The following is a 12145-nucleotide window of genomic DNA, read 5'->3' on the forward strand; positions in this document are numbered from 1 at the left end:
GGAAAGCAAAAGAGATGTTGCATTAAAGTCATGACTGAGAGGGCAGCGTCCGAAGGCCCCATTGGCTGGGGGATTGCTTGGCCTTCTGAAAGCAGGAAGAGGTGGGACCTGGTGGAGGAAGGCAGGAGACCCTAGTAGCAAATCTTTACCTGTCAGGATGTGGGGAGGGCAGAGCCTGGTGCTTAATGGGCATAACACATAGCAGATGTCCTCAAGCCTTCTGCCTTGGCACTGGCCCCCTTGCCCTTAATTGACATCTTCCCCAGAGAACCCGAAAAGGAGAAGAAAACCCTGCAGCTTTGAGCCAGACTCTGAGATAGGAGAACCCTACTGAGCGCCTTTAAAATGCCGCAAACCCCGTTCTCATAGCGCTGTAGGTGGGGAGGGAATGAACCCCTTCAGTTTTGGGTCTACTTTCTTGCATCTCTTGGCTCAATTTCATATGCAGATGGGAGCCCCGTGGGAAAGAGGGCAAGGTGGGGGAGGAACTGGACGAAGGGGACCAAAAATCAATGCAGCAATAGAGCAGCCATCTTGCCAAGTGATCAGTTTGGGCATCTTGCAAGAGCAGCCTGTCTTGTCTCCTCCCACCAGGTGGGTAGGAAGAGAAAGGGAAAGAAGGAGTGTTGGGGCGGGGGCAGTTGTCTCCACCCACTTTTGGTCTTAGCTCCACCTACTTATGGCTCTGGCTCCGCCCACTGCTGCCTCCTGCTCCGCCCACCGTTGCCATGCATTCCCTGACACATTGCCACCAATGGAATGTAGCTCTTCATTGAAGCCCCTGTCATAAGTGGGATTGTCGTTGTTAAGTTGTGGGTGAACATATCAGACGACACAGCGATTCTTCAAACAGCTCTTGTTTATTCAGAGGCCAGAACGGAACGGAACTGAAGGGTTCAGCCAGCCTGCTTATACAGTGGTACATCGGGTTAAGTACTTAATTCGTTCTGGAGGTCCGTACTTAACCTGAAACTGTTCTTAACCTGAAGCACCACTTTAGCTAATAGGGCCTCCCGCTGCTGCCGCACCGCCGGAGCACGATTTCTGTTCTCATCCTGAAGCAAACTTCTTAACCTGAAGCACTATTTCTGGGTTAGCAGAGTCTGTAACCTGAAGCGTATGTAACCTGAAGCGTCCGTAACCCGAGGTACCACTGTATAGAGCTCCACTAGAACGCAACAGTAACCATTTTCTGTAACTATCCAATCACTGAACGTCACTTTCAATCCCTTATTTGCATATGTGGACCTGAGTGAAAACTATCTACAGTATCCATCTTCTGGTCCAGGGTGAGAACTTCAGTACATAACAGTTGTGGCGTTTTGGGACTGCCAGCGGACTCCAGAGTCTCCCCCCCACCCCGGAAAACAACGTGTTTTAATGTTATGCCTCCCCTGGGTTCATTGCAGGAACCCAGGCAGAATATATCTTGGTGGCTCATAAGCCAGATATGTCTTCTGGCAGGCTTGAATGCTTGGACTGATGGGCAAGTCAAGAGAAGGAAGTGGGAACAGAAAAGCTGTTTCTTGGGCCAGAGCTCCAAGGGACACACTCCCTTCTGGGCAAGCTGCTAAGGGCTACATGCTAATGGTGCGTGGAGCCAGAGGCAAAAATAGGCCCAGCAGCAGCTGCAAATGTTACCTTTGTCCCCATGGCTGGTTTGCACACACAATCGCTCACCCCTCTCTGCCTTCCGTCCAGATTAGGGACACTTTTTCAGCTAGCAAAAGTTTCCTGGTGCAAAGCAGGGCTAGCGATTAGTGTGGCTTCTGGAGAAGGCGCCAAGGGCCAGATAGAGAGGCCTGGGGGCCACATTCAGCCCCTGGTCCTCAGGTTCCTCATTTTTGGCCTCTGTGATCTGTATCAGGAGGAGGAGGAGGAGGAGGGGCCCATGTTGCTAATATCGTATCATTACGGAGAATCCTGACTCATTATACTAGATGAATTCTGGGAAGCATTGTAGCTCTGCTGTTCCTCACAAAGCAATCCCACGAATTCCAATTAACTTCAATGTAGTAAATTGCAATTGTTCCAGAGGCAGTTAGCTCGCTGACTCACCCCCTCCCCATTTTTCTTTTTTTGCCACTTTAGGAGCTGCACACAGAGCCCTTTAATGCTGCAACTTGACAGATGCTTTTTAAATGTGGTTTCTGCCCAATTTGCAGCTTGTCTCCAACATTTCGCTCTCACCACCCCGCCGGATTATGTGCCTCCTTTTCTTGTTCCTTCGTGGGAGCGAGCTGGAACAAATTTCTCCTTCCTAACATCCATCTTGCTCATATATGTATATATAGAGGATCCCAAAAGAAGTTGTAAAGTTCGCTTCTCACAGAGCCTACTCAATCAGCCGTGGCTGTGATTCTGACCAGGCCTTTTTAAAAAGAGGTTTGCATGTTGGCAGCCAGCACTTCCTGGAGTCTTCCCAGTTCTCATTACTGTGAGCAGCCAGAGCTTTATTTGCTTGTTTAGCACTTTCCCACCACTGCAAGGAATGCGAGTACAGGGACACAAGAATGGGGGTGTTCCAGTTAAATTTAACTAGCATCATGTACACGCTGTATTTTAAAACCCAACTTCAGGCAAGCCAGGGAACAAAGTCTTTGTCTAGGTATGTGTGCACCGGTGGAGAGTGGGTGCTGCAAATTTTGCGGAACCGGAAGTCTTTAAGAGGGACCACCAAAAGCCAGTGTGGTGTAGTGGTTAAGAACGGTAGACTTGTAATCTGGTGAACCGGGTTCGCTTCCCCGCTCCTCCACATGCAGCTGCTGGGTGACCTTGGGCTAGTCACACTTCTCTCTGAAGTCTCTCAGCCCCACTCACCTCACAGAGTGTTTGTTGTGGGGGAGGAAGGGAAAGGAGAATGTTAGCCGCTTTGAGACTCCTTCGGGTAGTGATAAAGCGGGATATCAAATCCAAACTCTTCTTCTAGCTCTCTGCATACTGGAAGGTAATTTGTTGACAACGGCCTGCCTTCAAGATTGCATCATCAAATACTGTATCCAGCTTGATACCTGGTAAAAACTTGCACATGTTTTTGGTTTGCTTAACCAATTATTCTGGCTGCAAAGTGTGATTTATTTATTTTTTTGCAAGAATGTTTGCGTTGCGAGAACTTGAGCTGGGCGATATATCGATATATCACCCAAAACCTGTTTGAATTACAATATCGGTTTCATAATTTTGTACCTGGCAAGATATTGCGAATCATGACACGTGTGTGTGTGTGTGTGTGTGTGTGTGTGTTACGCAAATATCACAGTGTGGGAAAAATGCTTCTCTTTATTTCTGCAGCCCCCTTAACTCTACCGACTTAGGTCTCCCTTGCCTCCCACAGGAGGAAACAAATCGCAAGAGTGGGCGCTGGCAAAAATCAAGATGCAGGGAAAACAGTGAATCCAGCCAGTGCCTCTGTGTAGATCCATCCTTATTTCAGGCATTGTGATATATCGGTATATTGCGATGCTTAGCTGGTGATATATTGCAAAGTTGGAAACCAGATATCGCCCAGCCCTTGTGAGAACTAAAGAGAGCAATCCGAAGTTCAAGGCGAGTGGTAAAGTCCTCTTTCCTCTGCCTTCTGATTTGCAGCCTCTGGCTTGCGTGAGGGCAGTGGATAGCACATTGCATTGGGCCAGCAGGATCTGAGTTCAGATCTCTTTTACCAACTTCACGGGTCCTGGTGTCCTCCCTTTAGTTGTTGTCATCGTCGGCATCCATCTGCCTCAAAAAACAATGGAGTACACCTGCAGGGGTGAAGTTAAATGGCTGTGTTAGCAGCATGGGAGTGACCTCCCTGGGGTGCAAGCTTGGGCAGTGTATATGGAGGTCCTGGACTGCCCAGTTGACAAGCCTCGCTGATGGGGTCCAAAAGAAAGAAAAGCAATACATTTGGCACCAGCTTGGCTGCAGGAGTTGCCAGGAGAGAGCGTTCAAGGCGCCATCCAACCGCCTTAGGGACTCCAGTCCGGATTTGTGTCGGGTTTACTCCTTAGCCTTTTGACCAGAAAAATAAAATAAAAACCCGTAGAGCCAAGCTGTTTCACACCAGTTCTCTCTGCGCCAAGCAAAATCTCCCTGCTACAAAGACAAGTATTTATTCTCCAGCTCAATGATACAGCCCAAGGAGTCTCTGAATGAGCATTCCTTTGGCAACTTCCTGAGTTATTTTGGATAACTTGTCCAAAATTATCCCTCCATTCATGCGGGGACTACGTGGAGACAGTTCCTAGTGGTGGACGAAGAGCTCGAAAGAACGAAGATTTTATTTATTATTATGCTGGGAGATAATCACCCTCGTTGGCTTTGGCTGCCTTTGCTTCGTAGTCACTCATATTACAGGACACTCATCGGAAGCAGGATACAGTGGGCTGCATCATTCATACTCTGAGTAGACCCATTCAAATTGATTGACATCATTGCCACCATACATCTGTTCCATAGCTGTCAACTTACAGATTTGAAAATAAGGGACTAGCAGCCTTAAAAATAAGGGATCAGCAGCCAAAATAAGGGATTTTCCAAGCACAGGTATGTTCAACTTCTGAGCCCCTTCAAGCCAAAGGCAGAAAGCCCAGCCAGCAGCCAAACGAAGCCTCGAGCGGTGATTCCCACAGCGCAGCAACCTGGCAAAGGGGATGCAGCAAAGAAAACCACTGTCACCTCTCCACTGGGAAGTGCTGAGCAAAGGCGAGTCCCCAGGCAACGCAGCCGATTTGATCGGCACAAGGCATGCAAGTGCCACCCCCCAGTCGTTCTTAGACTCCTTATTGGGTGAGCAACGCAGCCAAGCAACACAGTTGGAGCCTCCCTCCTCCCTGGCTGGGAGGGAGGGAGGGAGGGAGAGGAGCTGCTTCCTTTGAAACCCGGGAAATTTAAGGGACATCATCAATAAGGGACAGCAGCAGGACACTGCGCTGGGATAAGGGAGTTTCCCGCCAAATCAGGGACGGTTGACAGCTATGATCTGTTCCTTGCGGGGTCAGAAATTAACCATCAAGGGCTTCCCATGCACTTCAGCGGAGGGGGGCTGTCTGACAGCAGGGATCCTTGTCCGCATGCAGAGCTGTCCATTGAAATGGATGGGAAAGCCTTGTGTGTGCAGGAACTTCTTGCCAGCCACAGAACTGAAAATGAGTTGTCTGCTTGGATTCATGCACCCTCGATTGACCACCTTTGCACTGACGTTTTGTTTCCCTTCTTTCTTTTTCTTCCGAATGTTCTTCTTGCAGCCCAAGCCAACAAAGGGAAGGATGCGCATTCACTGCTTGGAGAACGTCGACAAAGCCCTCCAGTTCCTGAAAGAGCAGCGGGTGCATCTCGAAAACATGGGGTCCCACGATATCGTGGACGGGAACCACAGACTAACCCTCGGCCTTATTTGGACTATCATATTGAGGTTCCAGGTAAATCTGAGATCACCTTCCGCCCTTGCCTTTCCCTGCAAGTCACGCTCATCGTTCCCGGCTTCCCAGATCATCAGCCTTAGCGGAATCACTTTAGGCCTGCCCTGAATACATGGTGCATTTTGTTTATAGTTAGTTATACAGGCTGGGGCTGGTTCTTACTTTGAAAAGGAAGGGGAGGAAGATTTCTTCATTCCTAAGCTGCGGAACGAAATTAAAATCGCCCCGCACACCTTTGCATGCCTGGGAGCCATGGCGAGAAAGTTCTCACTGGCAACAATAGGAACTTTCTCCCTAAAATACTCCTAGCCGCACTGAGAGCGATGGAAATTCCCATTCTGATAGCAGAGAGTGAAGCCTTCCTATGCACTAACTGCTGCTGCTGCTGCTGCTTCTATTAATAGTTATTTTCCTTTGGTTTCTTATGCATTTTTAAGGACCGTTTTATTTTAAGGATTTTACTGAATTTTGCCTGGTTGAAAACCAGTGCTTCCCAAACTTTTTTTGACTGCTGTCCCCTTGCTTCCATAAACCCATCCCCAGTGCTCCCTACCCTATAAAAAGCACGATTCAAATAGCACTTTGCGCGACCCACAAAAGTAGGTAATAAAACTCCAAACGGCGCATTTATTCAAAATCCAGTTGAAGCTATCTAGTTTAATCGATTCAACAAAATTGAGGAGCTTGTTTGCAGAGATACAAGCTTGTAAAAGCCTGGTAACCATTTACATCTCCCAACGACCAAGGCTTGCCTCTTAGTGCCCCCTCCCAGTAATCCCCACCCCCACCCTCAGGTCTGGTACCATCTGACTTGGGGAACCACTGTTGTAAACTGTCCTGTGGCTTGTGTAAAGGGAGATACATTAATAATCTGAAATAATAATGTATTTCGAGTAAGACCAACATCCCACACAAACACCTGTAATGAATTAAGGAAAAAAACAAAGGTGTAGCCCCGTGATAAACGTTCAGCATTTTGTGCCACAGCAGCATATTTTGGGGTGAGGGTCAGAGGGGCATCAGCCCTGCTGCCCCCACAACAATAGAACAGGGGGAAGTGCCAGCCCAGGTATGGAGAGGTCTGAGTTGGCAGTGGCAGCGCCACAGGTGTTTGTGCCAAACTGCAGCTCCCCTGAGCTCCTTGGTGCCTTGCTATGCCCAATTCTGGTGAGTGCCAGGAGGGTGTCTCTGCCAGTTCACCACCACTCCTTATAATGTTCAGCCTTTGGGCAGCAGCAGAAGTGGCTCTTTGGGTGGGATGGAACCGCCATGCTAGTGTTCTGGCAGGTGGGCTGCTCCTGCTGGTCTGTTTTTGGAGCACCAACCTCCACCCTCCATCTCCCTCCTGGTAAGGAACAGTGACCCACCTGCCAGGAAACCAGTATAAGCGGTCGCATCCCACCAAAGCAAGTCACTTTGGGGAATCCAGTTTATTTCTCCCTCTTGCCCTTCAGAGAGAATATCCTTCAACCTCTCCCCACGGGGCATTCCTTCTCAGCACTTTGTTACGTAATTATGCAGATCAGGGCCGCGATTTCCTACGGAGCCAAGGCTACATTTCACAAAGATTTATGAGGGAGCTGAACCTGCTGGAGTTTATAGGCAGAAACCAAAGTTCCGCACTTTGAAATCTGTGGGGCTTGTGTACTTTATCTGGGCTGGGTCATTTTCATGCTTTGTGAAGCATGCTCCTTTAAAAGTGGAAGTAGCCAGCTCTGTTCATGATATTATTTTGTACGTATATAGGGGAGGAAACCTTCAGATTGTTTTGGAATCCGGTGCATGCTTGCTGTCTTCATCTTTGGCGATCACTCGTAGCCGAGTAAGATTGTCTACCATAAACATGGTTTTAACAATGAGTCCGTAAGTGACTGTGGAGGCCAATTCTGGATCCACACGTCCTTCCACAGTGGAGACATTGTGCTGGTTCTTATAGTCTCCTACTCTGCACTTGCTTCGGCAACAGTCTTCTCTCAGAAAGTTTGAATGCTGCCGGAAATAGTGTTAAGTTGTGGGTAGACATATCAGATGACACAGCGATTCTTCAAACAGCTCTTGTTTATTCACAGGCCAGAACAGAACTGAACTGAAGGGTTCAGTTAGCCTGCTTATATAGAGCTCCAGTACAACGTAACTGTAACAATTTTCTAAAACTATCCAATCGCTGAACGTCACTTTCGATCCCTTATTTGCATAACTATCTACAGTAACTCCCTGCTGGCCCAGGGTGAGAATTTCAGTACATAACCAATAGGCTGGGGGGGGGGGAATTGATTTGCTGATCCATGTGTTGCATTGCAGATCCAAGACATCAGTGTTGAAACAGAAGACAACAAAGAGAAGAAGTCTGCAAAAGATGCACTGCTACTATGGTGCCAGATGAAGACAGCCGGGTGAGTTTTGACCCAGTAGTCCTCTAGACAATGCTGGGGGAGCCTCTCTCAAGTCTTGTGCTCTCTCAGTGTTTAAGACTACAACTCCCATCAGCTGGAAGGGGTTGATAGGAGTTGTAGTCCAAAGCAGCCAGAGGTCACCAGGCTAGGGGAGGCTGCAGCGCATTTGAAACACACAGGCCTCGATCTCTCCTTAAGTGCAGGGTCCCGAGTTAATGAACAGCTTCCCTTAAGGCAAATCGGTGTGCAGAGCAGGGAGCAAGACTTTCTTCTCCAGGGCAGCGCCATAACTTGTGCCGTCCTGCAGACGATATGGGCCGACAGAGGTCGTTTTTGTGAATACAGTGGCTCAGAACAACACTTAACAGGGCCGGCACTAAGATACGGAACTTAGGGGCCGAATGCTTTACAGAAGTTGTGCGTTGAAAATGGCTGCCTTCCCAGAAGCCTCCGGGGCTGTCGCTCTGTGGCAGACCACATGCTTTGCATGCAATACGCCCCAGGTTCAATCGCTGCCATCTTCAGGTGGGCATTGGTGGACCCTGTCTGAATCTCCGACATGCGTTATCGACTGATTCATAGACTGGGCCCAGTTTAAGGCAGCTTCCCACAGTCCTCTGTGGTGGAGAATGTAACCTGATCGATCCACTTCCATTTTCAAACCTTGACACTGAAGCCCAGCCCTGGTAGAAAAACCAGGACACGTGCACCCCAATTTGCCCTTAATAATGCCGTCGGCCCCAGCCTCCTCTGTCACACGTCCCCCTCAGAAATTTGTCCAGATGTAAATGTGGCCTTTGGAGGGTTCTCCATCCCCGTTCGAGAACCACCTCCCCATCTCCTTGCTTCCTAGTTTTGGCACGGATTGGTCAACCTGCTGGGCTGCCCAAGTCTTGCTGCAGGTTTTGAGGCCTGGTTCCCACCCCCTGCTTGTATCCTAGCCTGCCATTCGGTTGCCAGAACGGCTCCATTTCCTTGACAGACGCCTTCCCCGCCTCTCCCCTGCCACCTGTGGCAACCCCGTGCTTCTTAATTTTTATTTATTTGTTTGCAAAGATGTCTACCCCTCCAGCATGAGGGAGATGAAACGCCGCGGGTGTGAACCGCATAAAACTCAACAGCAAAAATTACATTTGTTAAACTAGTGCAAAATGCATCACAAATCCAGTAGGTCATAAGACATCATAATAGCCACATGGGTTGCCTGGGTAGACAGGTGAGTGTTAAGCAGGCCCCCAATGATAATTTTGGAAGTACCTGCAGGGATATTATTATTTTTGGTAAAGAAAATTATGATTATTACAATTTAATATCTGTCCTTCACCCTAAGGTTATGGCTATTAAAACACAATGTTAACATTAAAACACAACACTGCACAATATTAAAAACTGCTGGAAACAGTTTTAAATTACAGAAATAAAGTGGGCCCTGGCAATATGCATTTCAAGTGTCAAAGGTCAGGGTGTCTCTTCAGCATTTGCTGAATGAGGGTGCTGGATTCATCCCCATGGGAAGAAAGTTCCACAACTTAGGGGCCACCACAGAGAATGCCCCTCCCAGGCCTCCACTCGCCGAGTTTCTGAACATGGTGTAACAACCAAGAGGGTATCCACCTTCGATCTTAGCACCCGGAGGCAGTTTTTCAGGGATTAAAATGAGGGGCCACTACTCCTATCTTGATTTTAAAAAAACCCTGTGGGTGCCAGCACAAGATGGCTGCTGTGGGCAGCAAAAAAAAGGAAAACATTAGATAGCTACCTGCCTGATTTTCATGGGAAGCAGATTCCAAAAGGTCACAGTAAATGCCCTGGTCTTTTTATTTTATTTTTAAAAATGCATTTATTTTATTTGATCTCTTACGCATTCTTCACCACAAGGTCCCAGGGTGGGTCGTTACAATAAAGCATAGAATTATAAAACAAACAAAACTGCTACAACAATAAAAACCAGTGTAAACGCAATTCCGCATGTAAAAACAATGCAAACATTTAAAAACCATTCCGTCTGTATAAACTGTGACCGCAGACTAGGGTAGGAACATAGAGCTGTGAAGGATGAGGCCAATGGCCCACCTAGTCCAGCATCCGGTTCTTACAGTGGCCAACCACAGTGCCTGCGAGGAACCAGCAAGCGGGATTTGAATACGAGCCCTCAACTCTCCTGTGCTTTCCAGCAACTGGTGTTCGGAAACATTGATGCTTCCGACCACAGAGGCAGAGCGATGGCCATCATCCATCATGATCAGTAGCCATTGATTGGCTTTACAGTTGTGAGATGAACCTCAGGAGCGTACAGTGCTGTTAAAGAAAGTATCTCTCCCAAGGATCAAATGACTAGGCAGCGGAATAATAGGCAAGGTGTTCCCCTCTGGCTATCCAACAGAGGCCTCTGAGGATCTCCCATCTTAGTAATAGTTCTGTTCCCCTAGGTGTCAGTAAGTCCATTATCTATTCCATATCTGAAACCTCTGCATCTTTTTTTAAAAAGAGGAATTGCCAGTGAGTTCTCCAGGAGGGCGTTTCCCGTTTTGCCTTCTGCAGTTCCACTTAAAAATGGTAACCCAAAGGCTGCTTGAGCACAACCTTTTTTCCGGCTAACTTGGCGCCTCTCATTATTCATATCTCTGAGCCTTAATCCTATACTGATGGAGTTTTCTTTGTTTTGTTTCTCTCCCCCCACCCTTCCATCTTTGGTTCTTTTGTTGTGCCAGCTATCCCAACGTCAACATTCACAACTTCACCACCAGCTGGAGGGACGGCATGGCTTTCAACGCGCTAATCCATAAACACAGGTGGGCACTTGTCGGAGACGGTGATGAAGTTTTTAAGCTCTGGACCAGCGGATGCAGAATCGCAACTCATGGCGTAGCCGCAGTGCTGGCTCCCCTCTTCCAGAACAGCTGCCTCGCATCACCTTTTTCTCTCTGCAAAAGACTTTGCTTTTACTCCCTTTGTTGCCGCAACGGACCAATCCTATGCTTGTAGACAAGGAGGAAAATCCTACTGTGTTCAGTGGGGCTTACTCCCAGCGAAGCATTCATTGGATTGATTTCTAAGTACCGTATTTTTCGCTCTATAGGACTCACTTTTCCCCCTCCAAAAATCAAGGGGAAATGTGTGTCCTGTGGAGCGAATGCAGGCTCCTTGGCTTCAGTGATAGTCCCTGAAGCGCAGAGGGAGCGCTCCCTCCGCGCTCCGGAGGCTTTGTGTTGCTTTCGCTGAAGCCAGGAGAGTCTTGCTCTCCCGGCTTCAGCGAAAGGAACCTGAAGCCTCCGGAGCGCAGCGGGAACTCGCGCTGCGCTCCAAAGGCTTCAGGGATAGGCTTCAGCAGAGAGGGAAAGCTGCACAGCACTCCTTCAGCCAAGCGGGAAGAGAAGGGGCGCTGAAGAGGCGCTGAGCAGAGAGGGGGGTATTTTTTTTTTCTTGTTCTCCCTCTCTAAAACAAGGTGCGCCCTATGGTAGGGTGCGTCCTATAGAGCGAAAAATACAGTATATCCTGCACTGGCTCAGGGTTTATCCCTTTTTTACCCTTCCTTCTCTCTCTCTCTCTGCTGTCCTGCCTGAAATTGCAGTGTAAGCTCCAGGAGGCAGGGACTGAATTTTGCTCGCCTTGCTCTGGAACTGACCTTGTAACACTTTGCATTCGTATTTACAAAAGTAATGTGAGCCCTGCTCAGAGAGAATGGTGCTCACAACTGCGGCTTTGTTGGTTGTTGCATGCTGTAGCAGTTTCCTCCGCCGAAAACACAAGCCGCTCTTCTGATTGAAGAGTGGATTGCCTCTTCAGCAGTGGGGAAGCGGTTGCCTGGGAAACGAGGAAGAACCCGCCTTGCTCTCTGCAAGGTTCCTTACCATCCCTCATACACACCCTCTTGAAATCCTGTCCTCTATCTAGAAACTAGAAATCTGTAGCCAATCATTGGCTTGCGGGGGGGGGGGGAGCCTTTTCTTGTACACTAATACTTCGGGTTCAGACGCTTCAGGTTGCGTTTTTTCAGGTTACAGACCGCCGAAATCCGGAAGTACTGGAATGGATTACTTCCGGTTTTCGGCAGTCACACATGCACAGAAGCGCTACATCGCGCTTTGCAAATGCACAGAAGCGCCAAATTGCAACCCGGGCGTGCGCAGACACGCAACTGTGGGTTGCAAATGTGTATCCTGCACGGATCACGTTTGCAACCTGAGTATCCACTGTATACACAACCTTTCCCCTTCCAGCTAAGGGGAATCTCTGCCCCTCATTGTTCTTTGCCCACACCTACTCCTGGTGCGGGATGCGGCTGGTGCTGTGGGTTAAACCACAGAGCCAAGGACTTGCCAATCAGAAGGTCACGGTTCGAATCCCCG

At 48.6% G+C, this 12145-nt stretch overlaps 1 protein-coding gene across 3 annotated transcripts in view; it reads left to right on the forward strand.

The window, feature by feature from the left end:
- The window catches only part of SPTBN1 (spectrin beta, non-erythrocytic 1), a 238388-nt gene that overhangs the window by 152645 nt on the left and 73598 nt on the right, over positions 1-12145 (forward strand). For all 3 annotated transcript variants that reach the window (XM_081854422.1, XM_081854424.1, XM_081854423.1), the window contains 3 exons: positions 5229-5402; positions 7704-7795; positions 10507-10587. In XM_081854422.1, the coding sequence (XP_081710548.1) occupies positions 5229-5402; positions 7704-7795; positions 10507-10587 (347 nt within the window). The remainder of the gene's footprint in view (positions 1-5228; positions 5403-7703; positions 7796-10506; positions 10588-12145) is intronic.

The sequence above is a fragment of the Podarcis erhardii genome (assembly GCF_964252035.2).
Source record: "Podarcis erhardii genome assembly, chromosome: 3".
In the NCBI taxonomy this organism is placed as follows: domain Eukaryota; kingdom Metazoa; phylum Chordata; class Lepidosauria; order Squamata; family Lacertidae; genus Podarcis; species Podarcis erhardii.